Here is a 22,698-nt window from a genome sequence, read left to right as displayed (position 1 = left end):
CATATTCATGGCTCTATTATTATTATTATTATTATTATTACTAGCCACATAGTGCAAGGAAGCCTAGAGAGAAGGATGATGATATCCAGCTCAGGACTCTGGGTGTGCCAAGCCCATACTCATCAGATGTGAGCCCCTGGGGGTAGAGTTCAGTAACTGATGGATCTAGAAAAACAAAAAAATATACATTAGCTTATGACACATAGTAGTAATATATACATAACACCAAATCCCTAACTCAAATACATTTATTTCTAGGTGAGAATATTTTTCTTCTGATCGCAAGATATTGTTTTTGATAAAGAAATGTTCAAATATTCGACCTTTGCGAGTGGCACAGTGGATATAATCAACATCCTCCCCATACTGAGCAGAAAATTCCCAGGTTCAAATCTTCTCAATAACGCAAATTTTTATGGGCTAATTTCCTGTGTTTGAGTTAACCGGACTCAGGCTTGGGTTGCATGGTTTTTTTCTCCTGGAAATTTAGGTGTTTCATTCAGTAAACAGCCAATCAACCACAGAATATATGCAATTTACAGACACAACATACTGTTGCCTCATAACCTGAATTGCTCTGGTGCTTAACATGTTCATTTCAAATATCATGATCTATAAAGGTTATCAGTGGTATACCAGAATTAATTTAAAACTTACTGAATGAAGAGGAGGTAAGTGCTAATAGAGATTCAGAGATGCGCAGTAGTTGGTGGTAAGTAAGTGAAATGTGTGTCCATGTTGTTGTTCAGAAATTAAGCATTCCAAAATCAAAAATTTTCAACATGATGAAAAGAAGGAAGTCTAGGGTTTCAAAATTCTGACTGGAGTGCACTCATTTTGAGAGTGTAAATGATGAGGGGTTACCTCATCTCCCCATCATACTCTAGAGAATTTCAGCAGCCACAGGAAAACCTGTGACTGTTCCTTATAGCACAGAGAGAGAGAGAGAGATGAATTCTACGAACTTTCACAGAAGAGCTAGCCCACAAGCTTTTGATAATAAAACTGAATATACTCACCAGGTTTCAGGGTGAAATTATAGATTCAATGGAAATCAGTCTTGCGGAGTGACAAGTCATGCCATACAATCTTTCCACTCGTGGATATGCATTTACCACCTGAATGTGTTGTTCCAACTGTGAAGTTGAAAAAACCCACTCTGGAAGAGAAACTGTTGTGTTCAGGAGATGTTTTTGGTCATACAGACTAGGTCCACTGGTCAAAGTGTAGAATCATGAATAACCAATTTTCAGTACAGTGCTTAACAGACAAAAAGGAATGGCTCAATTATAATCATTTTCCCATGTACATATAGATATAGCATCACTATGAGCCACATCTGTGCCTGTAGGTTTTGATTTCACAACCTACATAAGGGAGAACTTACCACTTTACAGTTTATTGTGCAGTATAATATTATATTGTGCAGTTTTTTACTTGATTGGGTGCTATACAGTGTCACAATGTAAATTTTAAAAAGAAAGAGCAGAAATAATTTAAATAAAAGTACATAGTGGTAGTTCTTTTTGAAGATTTTGCTGTAATACACTACTGTGTGAAATGCGAAAAATGAAGAAAAAGGGGATCGACTTTTATGGGCATGTTTTGTTGCAGTGCCCCCAAAACCTCTCCCAGGCTTCTAGACTACATGCAAGAGAGGGCAGTTAGTTTAATTAATGACCCATCTCTGACAAAAAAGGGTAGCCGTGGGGATAAGCACCAGACTGCCAGTAACGATGACATGGGTTCGAGCCTGGGGAAAATAAAATTTATGATGGTGTATTGTCGATGATATATAGGAAATTTTCTAGCAGGGGTGATTATTCCCTTGTATAAGGCAATGGTCAGGCCACACCTAGAGTACTGTATACAGGTCTGGAGGCCTCATTTCAAGAAGGATGTAGAGGTGCTGGAACGAGTACAGAGAAGGGCAGCAAGATTGGTGAATGGAACAAAGGGGTGCTCTTACGAAGAAAGGCTTACGTTTTGCAAATTACAGTGTCTGGAGACTAGGCACCAGCGAGGTGATCTGATAGAGGTGTATAAAGCCTTGAATGGTTTGAGCATGCTCAGTGCTGATGGGATTCTTCCTCTTGCTCAGAATAATCACCTGAGAGGGCATAAATTCAAATTGAGGAAAGACAGATGTAGGATAGACGTGAGGAAATTTGCCTTTAGCCAGCGGGTGGTTGGTTGGTGGAACAGACTTCCACCCCTTGTCGTGGAAGTTGATAGCCTAAATAAGTTTAAGGCTCAGCTGGACAGGTATTTCGAACGAACAGAGGGGTGAAGTGGAAGTGGTTATTTTTTATTTATTTATTTATTTATTTATTTTTTTTTGGCTGATGCTGCATAAGCTTGCTTTCTTGCATCAAACGCCTCTACTAATGCTAATGCTAATGCTAAAGTCTCTCTGTCTCACATGTTCTGTTTCTGCAGCATGCCTTTTCTATAGCTACTTGCATGAAGAAGTATCTGTAGAAAAGTTCTGAATTGGCTTCTACATTTCTTTCCCTCTCTTCCAAACCAGGTCGAACACATGCTGTAACCAGTCAGCATCCTTTTACTGCTCAACTTCAAACTTACAGAACCAACTTTTCTTCTTCCTCATTTATTCCTTCAACTTCCGTTTTCTCGAACAATCTCCCTTCATACGTATATCCTGAAAATTGCAATGTACAGAAATTAAACTCCAGTATCAAGAAGTATCTTCTTTCATCTTCTCAACCTTTGACCCATGCACAATACTAAATATTATATTTTCTAATACCTTTCATGCTTGGGATTTTCATTAAAAAATATATTTATATGATCCTAGAACCATTCCTTCACAATTCTGGGCTTGTGACATGGGGTCTTGTTGAAAGAGTCCATGGCCATATAGATAATAGACAAAACGTGGTTCAGAACAGTGCTGAGGTAGGATCTGGTGGAGAGGGTGTGTTCAATGAGAATGAGGGGGACCCAGTGATGTCTACGAAAGCATACCCCAAACCATCATACCACTGCCACCAGCCTGTTTTCATGTTACCATGCAGTCTAGTGGCAGCTGTACACCTTCTTGCAATTGAATATGCATTTATCCATCAGCATAATGGAGCTGGAACCTTGATTCATCAGACCAGATGACTCTTTTCCAATTGTCCAGTGTCTAGGAATGGTGCTCTTGTGCCTGCTGCTGACATAGGTGTCAATGGAAGACGAACATAGGCACACGAAACAGATCACTAAAAAGGCCTCTGTGGTCAGGAAATCTATCCATATTTGATGCCGCCAACTCAGAACAATTATAACTTTATAAAAATATAAATGAAATAAAATTACGAATAAAATAAAATAAATATGTAAAATCGACTGTAAAGTATAGATTAAAATCGTTAAGCCCATACTACTGTAAAACTGAAGCTTTCAGCAGAATCTGCCGAAAGCTTCAGTTTTATATTGAGGAAGGCAGCTTATGTTGAGGAAGTTCTACTTATGCTTAGGAAGGCAGCATCTGCCTTCCTCAACATATGTAGTGCTGCATCAACAATTCATTATAAAGCACTAAGCCTTCCCAGCAGACCCAGGGATGTACTATGGTACCTGCACATACTCCGTTTCCCATATGTTAGCACCGGAAGTGGAATGGGGGCTGTACGACCTTAAAACATTCATCCCTATCCAGGATAACGGTCTCAAACATTACATTAATCCTACAACCGTTATCCTTATTCAAGCTAAGATCACCCAAGGAACAAATTCTTAGGCTCTCCAGCCACTTCCGGTTCCAGAAACCCTCTACCTTATCTGTAATTACAGCTCCTTCAGCTGTCATACCCCCGGTTTCCCAGGCATGTTCCGCCATGGCCGACCCCGAGAAATTAGCCAACCTAAGTGCCCTACTATGCTCCCCCAGTCTACCCCTGCGGGCATGGAAGAGGTATGAGGATGATAAGTTTGCTATATAGGGGGACGTGGGCCAGAGGTTCTCAATTGGCTTAATAGTGGCTCCCCCTTTATAAAGTTTACCTCCGAGGGCGAGCGGGGGGGGGGGGGGTGCCTGCCATTTTTGAATGTGGTTTACAGGGTAGGCCGACAATTAAAAACAAGAGTGTTTAGGAAGGAGATGTGTCGGGCCCAGTATACTCATAAGAAGAGTGTGGTTAGGGCTTTAATGAGCAGGGCTCTTGGTTGCACTGCTCTTCCTTGGAGGATAGGGAGGAAGAAATCAAGCGAGTCACGGCCGACCTTATGAGATGTGGATACCCCCAGAATGTGATTGAAGATTGTTGTGGACATGGTACTCGGAGGGAGTACCTTGCTCCATCACATACATTCCCTACTATCTGGGTGTGTTGCAGCCAATAGCCCACATTTTACAGTTGCACCAATTACGTTGTGTGCAGCTTCTGGGGCGGAAGCTGCACATGGTGATGGCTGCTGTTAAAGACCCTGTTGTGGGAGTTGACAACAGTGGAGTTGTCTATAAAATTCAGTGCCCAGATTGTAGGGGATGTTACACAGGTGAGATTAAGTGCAGATTACAAGATAGACTGGGGGAGCATAGTAGGGCACTTAGGTTGGCTAATGTCTTGGGGTCGGCCGTGGCGGAACATGCCTGGGAAACTGGGCATGGTATGCCAGCTGAAGGAGCTGTAATTACAGATAAGGTAGAGGGTTTCTGGAACCGGAAGGTGGCTGGAGAGCCTAAGAATTTGTTCCTTCGGTGATCTTAGCTTGAATAGGGATAAGGGTTGTAGGATTAATGTAATGTTTGAGACCATTATCCTGGATAGGGATGAATGTTTTAAGGTCATACAGCCCCATGCCACTTCCAGTGCCAACATATGGGAAACAGAGTATGCGCAGGTACCATAGTACATCCTGGTTCCTGGGAAGGCATAGTGCTTTATAATGAATTGTTGATGCAGCACTACTTATATTGAGGAAGGCAGCAGATGCTGCCGAAAGCTTCAGTTTTATAGTAGTACAGGTTTAACGATTTTAATCTATACTTTACAGTCAATTTTACTTATTTATTTTATTTTATTTGTAATTTTATTCAGTTTTATAGTAGTACGGGTTTAACAATTTTATTCTATACTTTACAGTCGATTTTACTTATTTATTTTATTTTATTTGTAATATTATTTCATTTATATTTTTATAAAGTTATAATTGGTCAGAGTTGGCAGCATCAAATATGGACGCAAACAGATCGCCTACTTTGTGAGCCTATCTGCATGAGCATCCACTGGATGGCATATGCTCATGCAACCATTTCTTTGTGTGCCCTGGTTATAATCTGCTGTTAATTGAAGACCACCACCTCAATAGTGGTGGTCTCCCCATCCGAGCACGGTGGTTTGTGTGTCCCTCTTCAGACTAGTCCCAGGCTCACTTGAACTCACTACGTGGCCAACAGTGCCTGCAGTTCCCAAGATGCTGCCCCAGCACGACAGATTATTTCCCATTGCATGATCTTCATTACTGGCAAAGTGAGAGGCACTACTGTGCTGTCACTATATATACCGTGCCAATGGGTGACATCACTCCTAGGTGCTGTGGGATGTGTCCACTCATGGAGACTGAGGTGATTATAATGCTTTGGCTCATGAGTGTGACTAATTGAGTACTGATTTTAAAGGCAAAAAACAGAAGTTGGCTTATAGCATACCTGAAAATATAAACAAAAAAATGTGTTTCGCTGTAGAACAGTGAATTGAATTGAATTGAAACTGTATAATTTTCATGCTTTTTTGTGATCTCTCTCCTTCCATCCCCTCCTCAGATTTATTAGCATTATTGTTAATTCTGAAATATACTCTCTGTGTCTTTATCAGTTTTGCTATTAATCAAATGTTAAAAGCACATGCTGCATTATTAAACTTACTTGCAATGCTTTATTATTAAACTTACTTGTGATTATTTATTATTAAACTTACTTGTGATGCTTTATAATTAAACTTACTTGTGATGCTCTATTATTAAACTTACTTGTGATGCTTTATTATTAAACTTACTTGTGATGCTTTATTATTAAACTTTACCTGTTGCATTTAAATGTTGTACTGAAACTGAATTTGCTTCCATGTTTCATGTGTTTAATAGTGCAAGTTATATACCATTAGAGGTAGAGTTGGTTTTTAGAGAGAAAGAGAGAGTTTTTTTTTTTTTCGGAATAAGAATTTAATGTCACACTTTATTGTTGATAAAAAAAAAAAGAGAGAATCATGCAGAATTATTTCGTATGATTTTTCAGTATGCTTATATATCTACACCGGTGTTAACATAAGAAACAAATAATCACTGTTTAGATATGAATATCTTCTAGACTTGTAAATTATTTATCATCTATTTGTGAATGAAATTGTAATACAGTGAAGTAAATTTCTGTTACTTTTCGCCATCAGACAACATTTGAATTACGCCAGAGGCAGTTAATTCTCTGAAAAACTATATATTTTCATAATGGAAGCTAGTTATCAGTCATTTATGGAAGTATTCATAGATAGGAGAGGTTGTTGCTAATTTTTCGATCTAAAAGAACTGTCAAAACAGATCAGAATCAAACAAAAAGAACAGTAGCTTCTAAAAGAGTTTTAATGAAGAAGACTGTTAATGCCTTTCTTTTGTAACTATTTATCCAGGCTGTGATGCTTGAAGGATCAAGAATGTTTTTTATTTAAATGCAAATATTGGATTACCTTTAGCATTTGAGGTGGCCACCAAATGCAATAAAATATAAGGTTTCTTTTAGAAGAATGTATTGAAATAATCAATTATGGCAATTTAATAATCAATTTTATGGAAATTTGGTGATTACAGCATTGATATCAGCTGACAACACATGACATCATTGACATCAACTGACATCATGAATGATGAAATGATGACCACACACACACACACACACACACACACACACACACACACACACACACACACACACACACACACACACACACACACACACACACACACACACACACATCGATTATGTATATATAATGAAAATTCCATATTCGATTATTGAAATAATCAATTATTAATCATTCCATTATGCTCATCACCAGCATTATATGCTTTGTATTTAATTTGCTTGTATGCTAAATCTTGTAAATGTTACATACTGAAATGTACTCCCTTTATTTGTTTAGAGAAGTTTGTCTTTGTTTATTAAGAAAAAGAGCACTACACATTTAATGAAAATACATCTTTCTAAAGAACACTCAAGTTCTGTGACATATGCATGTATCAAGGGAAATCAGACTTGGCTATACTAAGCACCTTCCCACACTTTTTTTTTTTTTACAAACATGTTTTATTTGATTTTAAGGTTAAAGGAGGCACAGGAATTTTTCGGAAAAGGAAATTTTAAAAAATTCATATAAATGTATGTGTGGTGCAGCATTTTTTGTAGTGCGAAACAAGAGGTTCAAGCTGAGTGCCTTGTATTTTTGAGATAAAAAAAGGCCACGCTCAACAACATCCCAGCACAATGAAGTAGTAATGACACCCAAATGTGAATTAAGATGCTATTGATTTTGATAAAGAAATAGATGTTTATTTTATAACTACAATTGTCCCCTGACTTTTGGCATGTTAGCATAATTCACATTGATGCCAGTGAAATTGGCTGTCTCTTTTTAATTTCTTAAGAGTTAAAAGATCATTTTTTGCACGTGACCATTTCAGTGTTATTTGAATATTTGTGCATTGGTAGTTTTTAATCTGCTGTTGGACATAATTTTGTACCCAATAAAAAATATTATTTTATCTGTGGGATTAGTTTTATATTTCTTTCATGTTAAAATAATAATTGGGCACCTCATATAAATAACATTTTATACCTATGACCATGAAATAGCATCATCCCTACTCAAGGTCGCACACCAGTCTATCTGAAGTAGACTGTACAATGTGAGCTATATATGCTCATGAAACTCTGGCAAATTTGCAGGGTGGGGCTTCTTTGCCATCCACATTTGACAAAGTTTTGTCATAGTTTATCAAAGTTGTTTTCTTTTATTGTTGATAGAAATTAGATAATAAAATTTTCTTTTATGGTTGATAGAAATTAGGCAGTGTTTGAAGTAAGGCTACTTTATAATTTAAGGATATATATACACTGCGCCCCATGCAGTTAAACCTGTTCAAGATTAAATTTTCTTCAGTGTGTATAGCTTAGTTTACCTCATGACGACAACCTTTCTTAATTTGAAAGGGTAAGTGGTATTAAAGAAAAAAACTGAGAGCCTATAGTGCAGACAGGATACAAGAGTGGCTCATGGTGTCTTATCAATGATATACAGAAATTTTGCTAGCAGGGATAAGGAAGTGATTGTCCCCTTGTATAAGGCAGTGATCAAGCTACACCTTGAGTACTGCATACAGATCTGGAGGTCTCATTTTAGGAAGGATGTAGAGCTGGAATGAGTACAGAGAAGGGCAATGAGATTGGTGAGTGGAATAAAGTGCTGCTGTTACCAAGAAAGACTTAAGTTTTGCAAATTGCAGCATCTGGAGACTAGGCACCTGTAAGGTAGTAGTACTAGTAGTAGTAGTAGAGGCATGTGATGCAAGAAAGAAAGCATATGAGCCAGTAGCGTAGCTACCTTTTTCGGGCCTGGAGGCAAAGAACATGTTTCGGCCCCTACTTAATTAATGAAAATTGCAAAAAGACGAGACAGCTAAAGACGTTGGGCCTCTAAAGGGCTTTGGCCCGGAGGCAATTGCCTTGCCTGCCTACATGGTAGCTACGCCACTGGTATCAGCTTATGTAGCATCAGCCAAAAAAAAAAAAATTTACACTCTAAAAGTTTGTTCAGTTTCTCCTTGAATTTATTTAAGCTATCAACTTCCACAGTGACAGATAGACGTTTCTTCCAGCAATCAACTACCTGCTGGCTAAAGGCAAATTTCCACATATCTATTCAACAACCGTCTTTCCTCAATTTGAATTTATGCCCACTCAGGTTCGTATTATGAGCAAGCGGCAGAATTCCATCAGGATTCAGCATGCTCCACCCATTCAAGGCCTTATACACCTTAATCAGATCACCTAGCAGGTGCCTAGTCTCCAGCCGCTGCAATTTGCAGAACTTAAGCCTTTCTTGTTAAGGGGGTACCTTCGTTCCACTCACCAATCTTGTTGCCCTTCTCTGTACTTTCTCAAGCAACTCTACATCCTTCCTAAAATGAGGCCTCCAGACCTGTATGCAGTACTCAAGGCATATCCTAACCATTGCCTTATACAAAGGGATAATCACCTCCTTTTCCCTACTAGTAAAATTCCTGTATATCATTGATAATACCCCATGACCTGCTCTGGCAAGCCTGTCTGCATTGCTCAGAAACCTTCATATCTGACTATACAATTACTCCCAGGTCTTTATCATTTTCTACCACACAGCTGGTACATTTCTCTGGGGTTGCTTCTACCCATATGCAGTACTTTTGCATTTGTCAATGTTAAACTTCAGTTGCCACTTTTGAGCATATCTGCTAAACTATTCTAGATCCTGCTGCAGTAGCACACTGCCATTACTGTCATTAACAAATCTGCCAACCTTTGTACATCTGCATATATATTCATCAATATCATTGATATTGTATATTTATCAATAACATTGCAAGTAGAGATAGGGACGTGATAATCCCATTATATAAGGCTGATGTTAGACCATACTTGGAATACTGTGTTCAAGTATGGAGACCGCACCTAAAGAAAGACATCGAGCTTCTTGAAAGAGTGCAAAGACGGGTAACTCGCCTGGAGAGATCGGCAAAAGGGCGTCCATATGAGGAAAGACTTCGAATATGTGGGTTGCAGAGTTTGGAAACTAGACACCTTAGAGGAGATTTGATTGAGGTGTTTAAGGCTCTGAGAGGCATCAGTAAAATGAATGAGGATGAAATTTTCAAGATTATAAATGATGCTAGAACTAGGGGACATAAATTCAAGTTACAGGGGGAAATGTTTAGATTGGACTTCAGGAAGTTTTATTTTAGCCAGCGAGTTATCAATTACTGGAATAAGTTGCCTTCATGGGTCGTAGAGGCTGATAGTTTGGGGAAATTCAAAAGTCATCTGGATAGTACTTTCGGGTGAGGGAAGTGCATAGGATGATAGGTTTAATTTCCTTTTTTTAATTAATTATTATTATTTATTTATTTATTATTATTTTTTTTATCATTGTTTTGTTCGGATTTTTTTTTTTTTTTTTTTTTTTTTTGGCTGGTGCAGCATAAGCCATAGGCTTTCTTGCACCATGCGGCCATTACTAATACTAATACCAATAAATATACAAAAGAACAGCGGGCCCAACACTGAATCTGGGGGACTCCACTAATAATAATTAGTCCACAAAGAGCAGTGTCCATTGATTACCACTCTCTGTCATCTCCCACTTAACCATCCTTTTATCCATTGTGGCAACTTGCCCTTAATACCAAATCGCTCCAATTTGTATAGTAATCTTCCATGTGCAACAGTATCAAAAGCTTTCCTGAAATCCAAGTCTTTGATATCAAAATTATTTTTTGCATCCAGTTCCTTTGTAACCACTTCATAGTATGCAATCAAATTTGTTAGACAAGACTTTCCCTTAACAAACACAGATGTGTCTGAATTATTACTGCAGTCTTGTCTAGATGATCCTGCAGTGCTTCTTTAACCAGTGACTCCATTATTTTCCCTGGAATGGAAGTTAAACTAACAGGTCTGTAATTACTTGTATCATCTTTTGATCCTCCCTCTGTGAATTGGGAATACATTTGCACATCTCCAGTCCATGGGGACTTCTCCTGAGTCCAAGGATGCTCTCATAATTATGGCTAAGGGTTTGCTTATTTCCTTTGCTGCCTCCTTTAATATAACCAGATAGATCCCATTCACACCAGGTGCATTTCTTATGTTTAACTTCAACAATTTCTCCTCCACTTTGCTCTCAATTATTCCAAAATCATTAAAGTCCCTGTTAGAGTTTAATAAGCTTCTATCCTTCACATCCCTAAAGAATTCCTCATGCGTGAATGTAGATGCAAAATACTCATTCAGTTTGTCAGCTATCTGAGCAGGATCATCAACAGTTGAGCCATCGATATCAATTGGACCAATCTCATTCATCCCCTTCCTTCTAGAGTTTATATAAGTAAAAAGGTCCTTGCTATTTTTCTTAGCATCCTTTGCCAAAGATTTCTAGTAATCTTCCTTCACTTGCCTAGTCTCCTTTATGACTTGATTACAGACTAGTCTCATTAGTTAATCTGACATCCGTTTAGGCCTAAACCTTAAAGGGTTGCTGTTACCAAGAGAGACTTGAGTTCTGGAAATTGCAGCATCTGGAGACTAAGCACCGCCAAGGTGATCTAATTCATGTGTATAAGGCCTTGAATGGTTTTGAGCAAGCTCAATGCTGATGTGATTCTTCCTCTTGCTCAGATTACTCACCTGATTGGACATAAATTCAAATTGAGGAAAGACAATTATAGAATAAATGTGCCTTTAGCCAGCGGGTGGTTGATAGTTGGAACAAACTTCCATCTGACATGGTGGAGGTCAAAAACTTAAATAAGTTCAAGGCAGAACTGGACAAGCATTTGGAGTGATGGATAGGTGAAATGGGAAGAGATTTTTTTTTTTTTCCCCACTGATATTATATAAACTTTCTTTCTTGTACAGCCAGGCCTCGCATAACGCGAGTTCGATTAATGTGATTTTCAGTTAATGCTATTTGAAAAATTATACCACTTTTCACTTTACACGATGCAAATTTCCAGTTAACGCAATTTTTTTTTTTTTTTTTTATGTGATAGTTGAAAAAGATTTGAATCGCGCGTTAAGCTTATCGCGAGTCGTACGGTCAATAAACAAAAGTTTGCCTGCTGCCCACCTCGGTGTGTTCCATCAACCATCGGAAGAAGACATGTTACTTGTTTGTCTCCTGCTAATAAAGTGAATGCACACTTGCATAAAAATTCAGATTTTTAAATGAACCAGATGAAAACGTTACCGCGAAGGAGATAACAGTAAAAGAATTAGATGAAATCTTTCGTGTCACATAGAACCTCAAACAAAAGGTTTGAAGTTCTCTGTGATATTTATTTCGCCAGGGCCCAGAGAAGATTGTTGTTGGCTATCGGAAATTTATTGATGAAAAGAGAAAGTCAACACTGTTCAAATATTTCCGCAACAGTCATTTCTTCATTGTGTATTTTATGTCAATGGTTCCCAAACTTTCTCGGTTCACGGTGCCCTTAGTGTCTCAGTAATTTTTTCAAGGCGCACCCAGACCAAAAGAAATACCTAACAGTTCCATTTAGTAGTTAGGTCCAAACAACTTAATAAGAAATGCTGAAACTGTGAACTACTTCGAGCTAGTAGTTCGCACGGTGTCCGACAGATGTTGAGTATCGCTGTGTTTCCCTCGAAAATTTAAAATATTCCGTGGCGCACAGTTTGGGAACTGCTGTTTTATGCAATAAACATTTAATTCCATAATTATTTGCATTATCTTTTACATTGTATACAGTTAAAAAGTTATTTAAAAGGTATTTTTAAAATTCTTTATGGACATTCCAGAAGGTCAAGGACCAATTATAATTTTTCCTATTGATTATTATATTCGATTAACGTGTTTCCATTTTGCGCAATGCGCTCGCAGGACGAATTAATCGCGTTAATCGAGGCCAGCCTGTATTATATGCCTATGCTAATGCTAAGAAAACATTTAAAAATTTCTAATCTTCTTAATTAAAGCTAATTACAACAAAAAGATTCTGCTTTTAAATAAACTCCATTCACTCCCACTTGAACTATTTTACTATTTTTGATTTTATTATTATTATTATTATTATTATTATTATTATTAATGTCATATGATGCAATTAAGCAAGTTTTTAAAGAATCAACCAAAAAAAAAAAAAATCCCACATCACTAATCCACTCCCTCTAATAATTTCTCTAGTTGTTCCTTGAATTTAATTACAACAAAAAGATTCTGCTTTTAAATAAACTCCATTCACTCCCACTTGAACTATTTTACTATTTTTGATTTTATTATTATTATTATTATTATTATTATTATTATTATCATTATTATTATTATTATTAATGTCATATGATGCAATGAAGCAAGTTTTTAAAGAATCAACCAAAAAAAAAAAAAAATCCCACATCAGTTATCCACTCCCTCCAATAATTTCTCTAGTTGTTCCTTGAATTTATTGCTAATGCTAATCTTTCCACTTAGCCATGCAACTTGTCAGTTAAGTTCTAAGATAAGTGCTAACACTACTAATTGATTTAAGTTTTTTTTTTTTTTAATCACAAGATCCACAATTACTTTTGATTCATGGCAAAAACATCATATACATATCTGGTTGTGATTAATAAAAACATTTTCAAGCAAATTTTAATGTGGTTTCACTTATCCGAGTAAAATCATTAATTAAACAGTAGGAAATACTTTATACCAAATTTCATATTTTTGTGTTATGTTATTTTGTTATAAGTTTTTGTAATTAGTGGAATCATTTCTGTACATTCATTATTGGGCTGACTGGGCTAGCTGGGTTTGTAAAGTGCCTGCCTGGCAACCCAAAATTCGCGGGTTCGAATCCTGCCTTGGGCTTGGATCAGAGTAGTGCAAAAACCTTGGGAGCATTATGGCCACAGAAGTTGATGCGCTAACAACTAACAAAAAAAAAAAAAAAAAACCCATTCATTATTAGAGAGCAGATCGAGGAGGGATTTTGGTCCGGATTTTTTTTTTTTTTTTTTATTAATCAGCTCATACTCCATAGCTGAATGGTCAGGAGCAGGAGTGCAGTAGCACACTCTCCTTGAGTAGACCGGGATTCAAGACCCTGACTGCTAAATATGGTTGATCTGCCAACCTGCACTGGACCAGCGTGGCAGATTATGGTCCATTTCCCTCAACATGAATTGTTGAGGAGGCTTCCCATCTTGCTGTGGGTTGATAATGGCTGAAGTTTACTTTTTTGTTATATTGCAAATATATATATTTTATTAAACAAATTTAAAAAATAATATTAGTTGGAAAAAATTATATTTGTAATAATTTATGTCCACAGGTATTTAGGAATTTTCTTTACACATCATTTTGCTCAGATATGTGAATGAATTTTTTCTTCATTGATATTCTTATAGATATCTGGTGCTTTCCAAACATTAACACGAAATCCTCTGTATGTGGTGATGCCATAGTGGATCAAAGTATTTTTAATAAATTTTAATTCAGAAAAACTTTGTTCACAGGTTACTTGATTTACTGATAATGTTAACAAATATTTATAGCATGTAAATAAAACATATACATCTGAGAACAAACTATATTTGTGCAATATGCAGCAGCATAATGGACACTCTTTGCAAGCCTTTGCTCTACTGTGTAGTCAGCTTTAATTTGGACTTATTGGCATTATTGTGTTTATTTTTCAGTGTTAATTCAGACTCTTCATCATTACTGTGTTCATCACCAGTGTTACCACTGCCATTATTTTATAAGTTTTGTGAAAGAGTTGTTTTATTATTTTTACTGCTGAGCTGGTTTGTGACTTTTATTTTGTTACACAGCAAATATTTTTTATTGATACAGAAAATTTTAAATTTTGCCGGGGCATAATTAGCAGTTGGCTTGCCAGTGCATGTCCAAATGATTGATCTCTCCTGATACAGTATATTAATTTATGCACAGAAAAGGGTTCACTTTTAAAAATCTTTTTTCCAGGACTTATAACTTATGCCGACGGATCACATGGCTTTCCACGTGAAGAGGGGCTTTTTCAGGATTGCCGTTTTGTTCGGAAACATTGTTGCACCAATGTCATTTGCAGAGCTCAGAAAATATCTTTAATTGCACGGGCACAGTGCCAGTAAATTCATCAAAGTCACCATATGAGAGTCAGTTTTCAGATATTGCAGACGATCCTAATTGTCATTTAAAGATGAAAAATTTTAAATTGTGAATCTTATTTGTGTTTTGTTAAATAATGAAGATGAAAGTGTTTAACTGGATTCTATTGATTTTTAATTTATTTTAATGGAATTGCAAATTTATAAATTTATTGCACTTATGTAGTATATCAGATTCTTCTGTTTAATAGTATTTATGCTAAAGTAAACCAAATGACAGAATAAATTAAAACATAATGAGAAAAAACAAGGGCTAGGCATGAGCATTCAAACTAAGGAGGAAAGGGTGAGAGAAGATTGCCAAAAAAGGAGGGGAGAGGGAACAAAAGGAAATTCAGCAAACCAAGTTACATCTATATCAAAAGTAACTTTACACATTAAAGTGTTACACGTCTGTTTGGGACAGATTTGAGGTTTAAAAGGAATTGTTTGAGCGTTTCTTTCTTTCTTTATTTTATTTTTTTCAATCACTTCTACCAATGGTCTCTTTTTGCAATCAATTGGTATTCACCAGGTTAGCATCCTTTCTGTACTATTTTTTGAACTATTGGCTCCTTTACTTTTTTCTTATAGTTAAATTTCAACCCTCCAGAAATAATCCACAGTCAGAAGTGGGGAAAAAACAAATAGTAAAAATAAAAATACATATAATTAAAACTAACAACTACAGAAATAAGTGCACATACAAAGATATGTAATTAAATTAATTTAAAAAATAAATCAATTACAAAATTTGTTTCAATAGTGTGTATATATGGAAAGTTTACCACTGTATTTAAATGGAACAAAAAGGATTCTACAGGAGTCTAGGAGAAGATGGAAACGGACCACCTGAGCAGAAGACGATTGAGGAGTTCTGGGGCAACATAGGGAGCAGGGAAGTAACACACAACAGCTGAGCCCACTGGCTAGAACTAGAACGCAAGAAAACCAAGGGTGAGAGAGTGGGGGATTCAGGAAGAAGTGGTAAAACAGATAATCGAGGACTATCACAACTGGCAAACTCCAGGAATAGATGACGTCCACAACTACTGGTACAAGAAGCTCACTTGCACACACACAAGCACTTGGCAGAGCAGTTCACCAGAATGATAAGGCACCCAGAGACAATTCCAAAGTTTCTCACTCAAAGAATGGCATATCTGAAGCCTAAAGATGAAGATACAAGAAATTCGGTGAAATACAGGCCAATCACTTGCCTCCAAATGATGTATAAGATCCTGACCAGCTGCGTGACCAAGAAGATATCAGACCACTTAGAGAGTCAGAACATAATGGCCAAACAGCAGAAAGGATGCAATTAACTATAGATGCCACAGTTATGGAGCAAGCCTATAAGAAGCACCACAACCTATACATGGTCTGCATCAATTATTGCAAGGCCTTTGACTCCGTGCCTCATAGCTGGCTAATAGGGGCACTGAACACCTATGAAGTCAATACGATAGTACAAATTTCCTAGGAGAAACGATGGTGATATGGAGTACCACAATTAATGTTGAGAAGATCACAAGCAGGGCAATCCCCATTATGAGGGATTTTTCAGGAAGATGCCTGAGCCCACTGTGTTTCTGTCTAGCACTTAACCTGCTATCCACCATGCTCAACAGCAGCAAGTACAAATATAACCTCAAAGAAGGAAGGAAGGCCTGTAGACCGTCACCCACCTGATGTACATGGATGACATCAAGTTCTATGCACGCGAACCAAGAAGCAATTCGAGCAACTACTCCAGATTACAGAAAAATTCAGCAATGATATTAGGATGGAATTTGGTCTAGACAAATGCAAGACCCATGGATTGCACCAGGGAAAATTAGTCACCGAAACTACTAGCTACAGACTGGTAAAGGGATTGATGTCATGGCAGAGGTAGAGTCCAACAAATACTTGGGGATGATGCAGGCATAGCAGTTACAGCACAAGGAAAGTAAGGCCTGCCTGACCGAATAATACCATCAAAGAATTAGAAGCCTGCTGAAAAAACAAATGTGCTAACATCGGGATCATAGATTGGACTAATCTGAGCTGCAGAAAGACAAGGACAATGATTAACAAGAGTCGCCAACACCTCCTGAAGTCAGCCATGGAGAGACTGACAATTGCTCGGAAAGAAGGAGGAATGGGCCTGATAGACCTCATTGAGCAACAGAAAACAGCGATTTCTACCTGAAGGATTATTTTCAGAAACACACACATCAGCACACCACCAGGCCATAAAAAGATAGACAAGCTGTATACCCCACTCAACCTAAGCGAGGATTCCCTCCCAACCAGGAGGCACAAACGAAGCTAGAAAGATGGGCAGCAAAAACACTCCATGGCAGACACTACAGTGATCTCCATCAAGACCACGTAGATAAAATTGCTTCCGATGCATGGCTCACGAGCGGGATGCTCTTCCACGAGACTGAAGGATACATGCTCACCATCCAAGACCAGGTAATCAACACCAGGAACTATCGAAATACATCACCAAGGAGCCCGGAGTGCTGATGACACATGTCGACGATGCCATCTGGCCTCGGAAATGATCCAACACATCACCGCGGGGTGCAAGGTGATCGCCCAGACTGAGTACACTCATAGACTCGACCAGGTTGCCAGGATAATACATCAGAAGCTATCAGTTGATCAAAGACAGTGTACCATACTACAAGTACCAACCCCGGTCAGTACTAGAGAGCTCAATCCACAAGCTGTACTGAGACCACGTCATAATGACGGACAAGAAAATCTCACACAACAGACTGGACATAACCCTTGTGGACAAGAAGGAAAAGGCTACCTATCTGATTGACAAAGCGGACCTGGCAACCTGCAGAAAACCAATGGGGAAAAAATCAGGAACTGCACAAATCTAAGACAGGAGATTACTGATATTATTATTGCTCATATTATTTCTCTCTGATTGGGGGTTTCACCTCATGATGGGTATTGCTACCAAGAATACAGGGTGGTTATTGTTATGTCTAGTGTTTTTGTTGGTCGAGGAACTCTCTGACTATTGTACAGGTTTTCAGGATTGCGACATTCTGGAGTTCCTTGTATGTGTTTGCTGGGGAAGACCTATTGCTGCTAGGCTGTTATGTAGGGTCTTTGGCTCCATACCTGTGGTTCACATGATGATCCGGATGGTCATAACATGTTGAATATGCCACATCGCTTTGATCTCCTGTCTTAGGTTTGTGTTCTTCCTGATTTTTTCCCCCTTAGGTTTTCCGTAGGTTGCCAGTGTTGGATACCTCTATGTCAATCAGATAGGCAGCGTTTTCCTTGTTTTCCACAAGGGTTATGTCCGGTCGGTTGTGCGGGATTGTCTTATCTGTTATTATGGCATGGTCCCAGTACAGCTTGTGGGTTCTCTAGTACTGCCTGGTGTTCGTACTTGTAGTACAGTACACTTTTTTCGATCAACTGGTATTTCCTTGCTAGCTTCTGATGTATTATCCTGGCTACCTGGTCGTGTCTGGGTGATCACCTTGCATCCCATGGTGATGTGTTGGTTCGTTCTTGAGGCCAAGTGGCATCGTCGACAAGTGTCATCGGCACTCCGAGCTCCTTGGTGATGTATATTCTATAGTTTCTGGTGTTGATTACCTGGTTTTGGATGGCGAGTATGAATCCTTCAGTCTCAGGGAAGAGCATCCCGCTCCTGAGCCATGCATAGGGAGCAATTTTTTTTTGTTATTGTCATTATTATTATTATTATCAAGTGTATTAACTGAAACGTCTTGTGTTAAAACTAACTCTACTCCAAAGGTTTGCAAATATGAGTCACAATATATGCAAAAAATGTACCTACTGCTGCGTGTGCTAGAGGTGGTATGTCGTAGCTGCAACAATGGGTATCATTATTGATGCTCATTGAAAGAAGCAACCTATAAAAGGTTGGCGAAACAAAAGAAACAGCAGTGGAGATGTATATTTTGCAGGAAAGAAGAGGGAAGAAAAATGTGATATTTCCTACTTGGCAGAAAAATATCACGATTTGCTGCATTCATTAACTGTAGCAAAACGAAGAGTTAGAGGTTACACAAAAGCTGGCGAGAGGACATAGTAAGGAAGCTATCCAGTAAAATCCATTTGCTGGATTTACTAATAGAAATTGTACCAATAAAGAAGCAAATGGAAGATCTGAAGACAGGAGCTGAAGATATCAAGAAATCAATTTCATTTGTCTCAGATTTCTTTGACAAAATGCAAAAAATCATAAGTGAACTGCAGGACTCCAATGCTGCAATCACTAAAAGAACTGTGGATCTGGAAGCTTCATTCAAGCAAAATGAGGAAAATTCCAATTTATTTAACTTAAGAATTGACTCAATAGAACAATAACTGTTAGCAAATAATGTAGAAATGGTAGGATTAACTGGATTAGCAGGACAAGATCTAGAGCATGTTATACAACAGCTAGGGCTTGCATTACAGCTACAGCACAATAAAGAAGTAGTAGTGCATTATTATATACACCTAACAATAAGAAAAAAAATTATAAGCCTACACTAATTGTGAAATTTGCAAATCATGTGGTAAAGGAAAAATGGATTAGAAAGGCAAAGGAGGTCCGACTGTGCAAATGATGTCTATCAGAACAATAGCAGTATTCCAATCTTCATAAATGAACACTTAACAACTCATCTTAAGCAGTTATTTTGGGAAACAAAACAATAAAAACTCACAGTTACAAATTTTTATGGTTGAAATGTGGAAGGATTTATGTGAAGAAGAATGAATCATCAAGAGCCATGAGAATTTTGAGTTCAAAAGATCTGCAGTATATAAATAGACTCTTTATTTTGCATAATTGAAATTTCTTGAAATCTAGAGCTAAGGTAAAAAGACATCAGGTATGCTTTTTGAGGACTCGCAGATTTTTAATTCACCTTTACATTTTTCAAATAATCCAAATATTCAAGCTCTTATAATTGATAAAAATCAGTTCTTTCTGGTAGCTCTAAATATCGGGTCATTAAGAAAAAATTGGTTTAACACCTTGCAATATATAAATGTAATGAAAGAATTTATTTCATGTATAGTTTTAACAGAGGTTAATATAAAAAGTGATGAAATTTCTTATTATAACGTACAAGATTATGACAAGGTCTGTATGTTGAGAGATTTGAGAAGGGGTGGAGGAATAATAATATACTATAGAACATGCTTTAAGGCAGTACAGGTTTACCACTTAACTCAGTCTTGTGAAAACTGTTGTGTCAAATTGTTAGGAGAAGATCCTGAAAACACATTCATGATTTGTGCTTTTTATATGTCACCATCAGATTCTATAAACAGTTTCCTAATAGAATTAGATAACACAATTTTGCAATGGGATGACATACAGGCTGATAAGACTATTCTAGTAGGAGATTTTAATATTAATTTACTAACCAATGAAACTGATAATGTGATATTCAAATACTCTGTAATCTTAATTTGAACACACCTTATTTGGAATAACTAGGCAACAAAGGATGGAGGATGATAGAACAGTAAGCTCCTGTTTAGATCACCTTATAACAAATATAAAGTTGAAGTATGCTAATTCTTAAATACTATTAAATCAATTTTCAGATCACAGAACATGTATACTAATAGTGGATATGTACTCAAAACAACATCCATGTGAAGATATAAAATTAACAAATGTTATGAAGAAAAATTATTTATCAACAGGTAAACTGAAACAAAACATAGATAATATGTTAATACAAGAGCAAGTATCTTACACAACAAATGTCAACAAAATCAAATCAAAACACTATTAGAACAGATTTCTGGTACAAAGAAACAATATGAGGCTGCAAATAGGTTTGCCAAAGCTATATTAGATCTCAATAGATATTATTTTCGTTATTGCCAAAATTTTTTTAATCAACAAGATAGTCTTCCTCAGATAGTGAACTCTTGTGTAGTCTTAACTCCACAATATATACTGAGATTCTTAAGATTATAGAACAGTTAAAGAACAAGAAATCTTATGAACTGGACTGTATTACAGTAACCAAAGTGAAGAGAAATAAAGAACAGTTCTCTGTTCTCTTGGTGGAGCTTATAGCAATGATGTTTGAGTCAAGAAGCTATCCTACAAATTTACTTCCATTTAAGGTAATTCCGATATATAAAAACGGATCTCCAGATGATTTTTGCAATTATAGACCAATAACAATACAGTCAGTTATAAATAAGATAATAGAAAATTATATTTTTCCCCCATATTAGCAAATACTTACATCAATATGGACTGCTAAACAACTCTCTATTCTCATATCAGAAGGGTAAGAGCACAGAGACATTATTAGAAAATTTAGTAGATTCTTTTAATTAACTTACATTTAAACAACAATAACTTCATAATGATTTTATTTATAGATTTGACAAAAGCATATGACTTAATTATTTCAATATCCCATATTTGAATCAACTTTTAGCATGTTATTTAATCAAAAGAAAAATAATAGTTGAAGTAGAAAATACAAAGGGAAAATCATATAATGTAAAGAGAGGAGTACCTCAGGGCTAATCATGTTCAATATCTATATAAATGAAATATTTGAAGTAATTAAGAACTCTATAAAAATTTATGCAGCTGCAATCATATACAATTGGAAAGAACTTAACTAAAATTACTAAAGATTTACAGCAGGACGTAATACATTTACAAACTTGGTTGCATGATAATAAATTAGCACTCAGCTTTGAAAAAACAAATTTTTGATAATTAGACCTCCTCATCAAATCTTGGATAGTCATCCTTCTATTAAATTACATAAACATGACTGCCTACATGATCAGAATTTCCAGAATTGCAAATGTCAAACTATGGTAGACGTTTCAAATCATTGTTACCTTGGTTTATGGATTGACTACAGTCTAAGTGGGCAATTCATATAACAAATTTGTACAAAAAAAAGATTTTATGTCTACTATTTTTTACTACATTAAGAATAAGTTCTTAGAACAAAAGTTACCTTATTTATGCATTAGTGGACTCCCAACTTAATTATTTAGTAAATGTATGGGCACAGCAAATATAACCGAAATAAGGGTAATAAACAACTTAATTTAACAGGATTTTGAGACTTTTAATGGGAATGAACTTTTGGAGTGACCTGAATAAGAGAAGGCAATTTTTGTTGAAATATAAAATACTTTTTCCAGTTCAAAACCTGAAGTTAAATGTAATCTTGAAAAATCTTAACACTATTTTTGAAGAGCTGAATCTGCAAAGGAATTTCTCACATAATTTAAGGAACCCAAAAGCAATTGTTTTGTCCCACCCTAGGATACTAAATAGATTTAGAGATAGGCATACAATGAATATAAACAACTTGTTGGCTAGTGTTGATTTCAGGCTCAGGAGAAGTTATCCTATCTCCAAATTAAAATTCCTAAGAAGAAAATTTTTGATACTCAATGACACAGTAGATTAGAATTGTTATGCAGATAAATTACTATCTCTGTTTGCAGTGTGGAATGTACTATGTGTTGTGATTTCATTATCTTTTCTATTAGATAAATTTGTATGGAAAAACTGTTGTTTATGAAGAATTGCAACTTGTTGTCAAGAAATTTACTTTTCTTAACAGGTTCATTTATTGTAAACAAATTCTTTTGATGGAAATAAATTGTATTCTATTGTATTGTATTATTATTGCCCTTATATTATTTCTCCCTGATTGGGGGTTTCACCTTGTGATGGGTATTGCTAAAAAGTACACAGGGTGGATTTTTTTGTTATGTTTGGTGTTACTGTTGGTGGAGGAACTCTCTGA

At 36.6% G+C, this 22,698-nt stretch overlaps 1 protein-coding gene across 1 annotated transcript in view; it reads left to right on the top strand.

Annotated features, from left to right (window-relative positions):
* The window catches only part of LOC150083228 (MORN repeat-containing protein 4 homolog), a 50,572-nt gene extending 35,644 nt beyond the window's left edge, over positions 1 to 14,928 (top strand). The window contains exon 4 of the mRNA XM_090377124.1: positions 14,739 to 14,928. Coding sequence (XP_090233250.1) covers positions 14,739 to 14,887 — 149 coding nt within the window. The 3' untranslated portion in view covers positions 14,888 to 14,928. The remainder of the gene's footprint in view (positions 1 to 14,738) is intronic.
* The last annotated feature ends 7,770 nt before the right edge of the window (positions 14,929 to 22,698 follow it).

The sequence above is a fragment of the Mastigoproctus giganteus genome, chromosome 7 (genome assembly GCF_048544385.1).
Source record: "Mastigoproctus giganteus isolate SK-2022 chromosome 7, ASM4854438v1, whole genome shotgun sequence".
Classification (NCBI taxonomy): domain Eukaryota; kingdom Metazoa; phylum Arthropoda; class Arachnida; order Uropygi; family Thelyphonidae; genus Mastigoproctus; species Mastigoproctus giganteus.
This window is presented reverse-complemented; position numbering and strand designations above follow the sequence as displayed.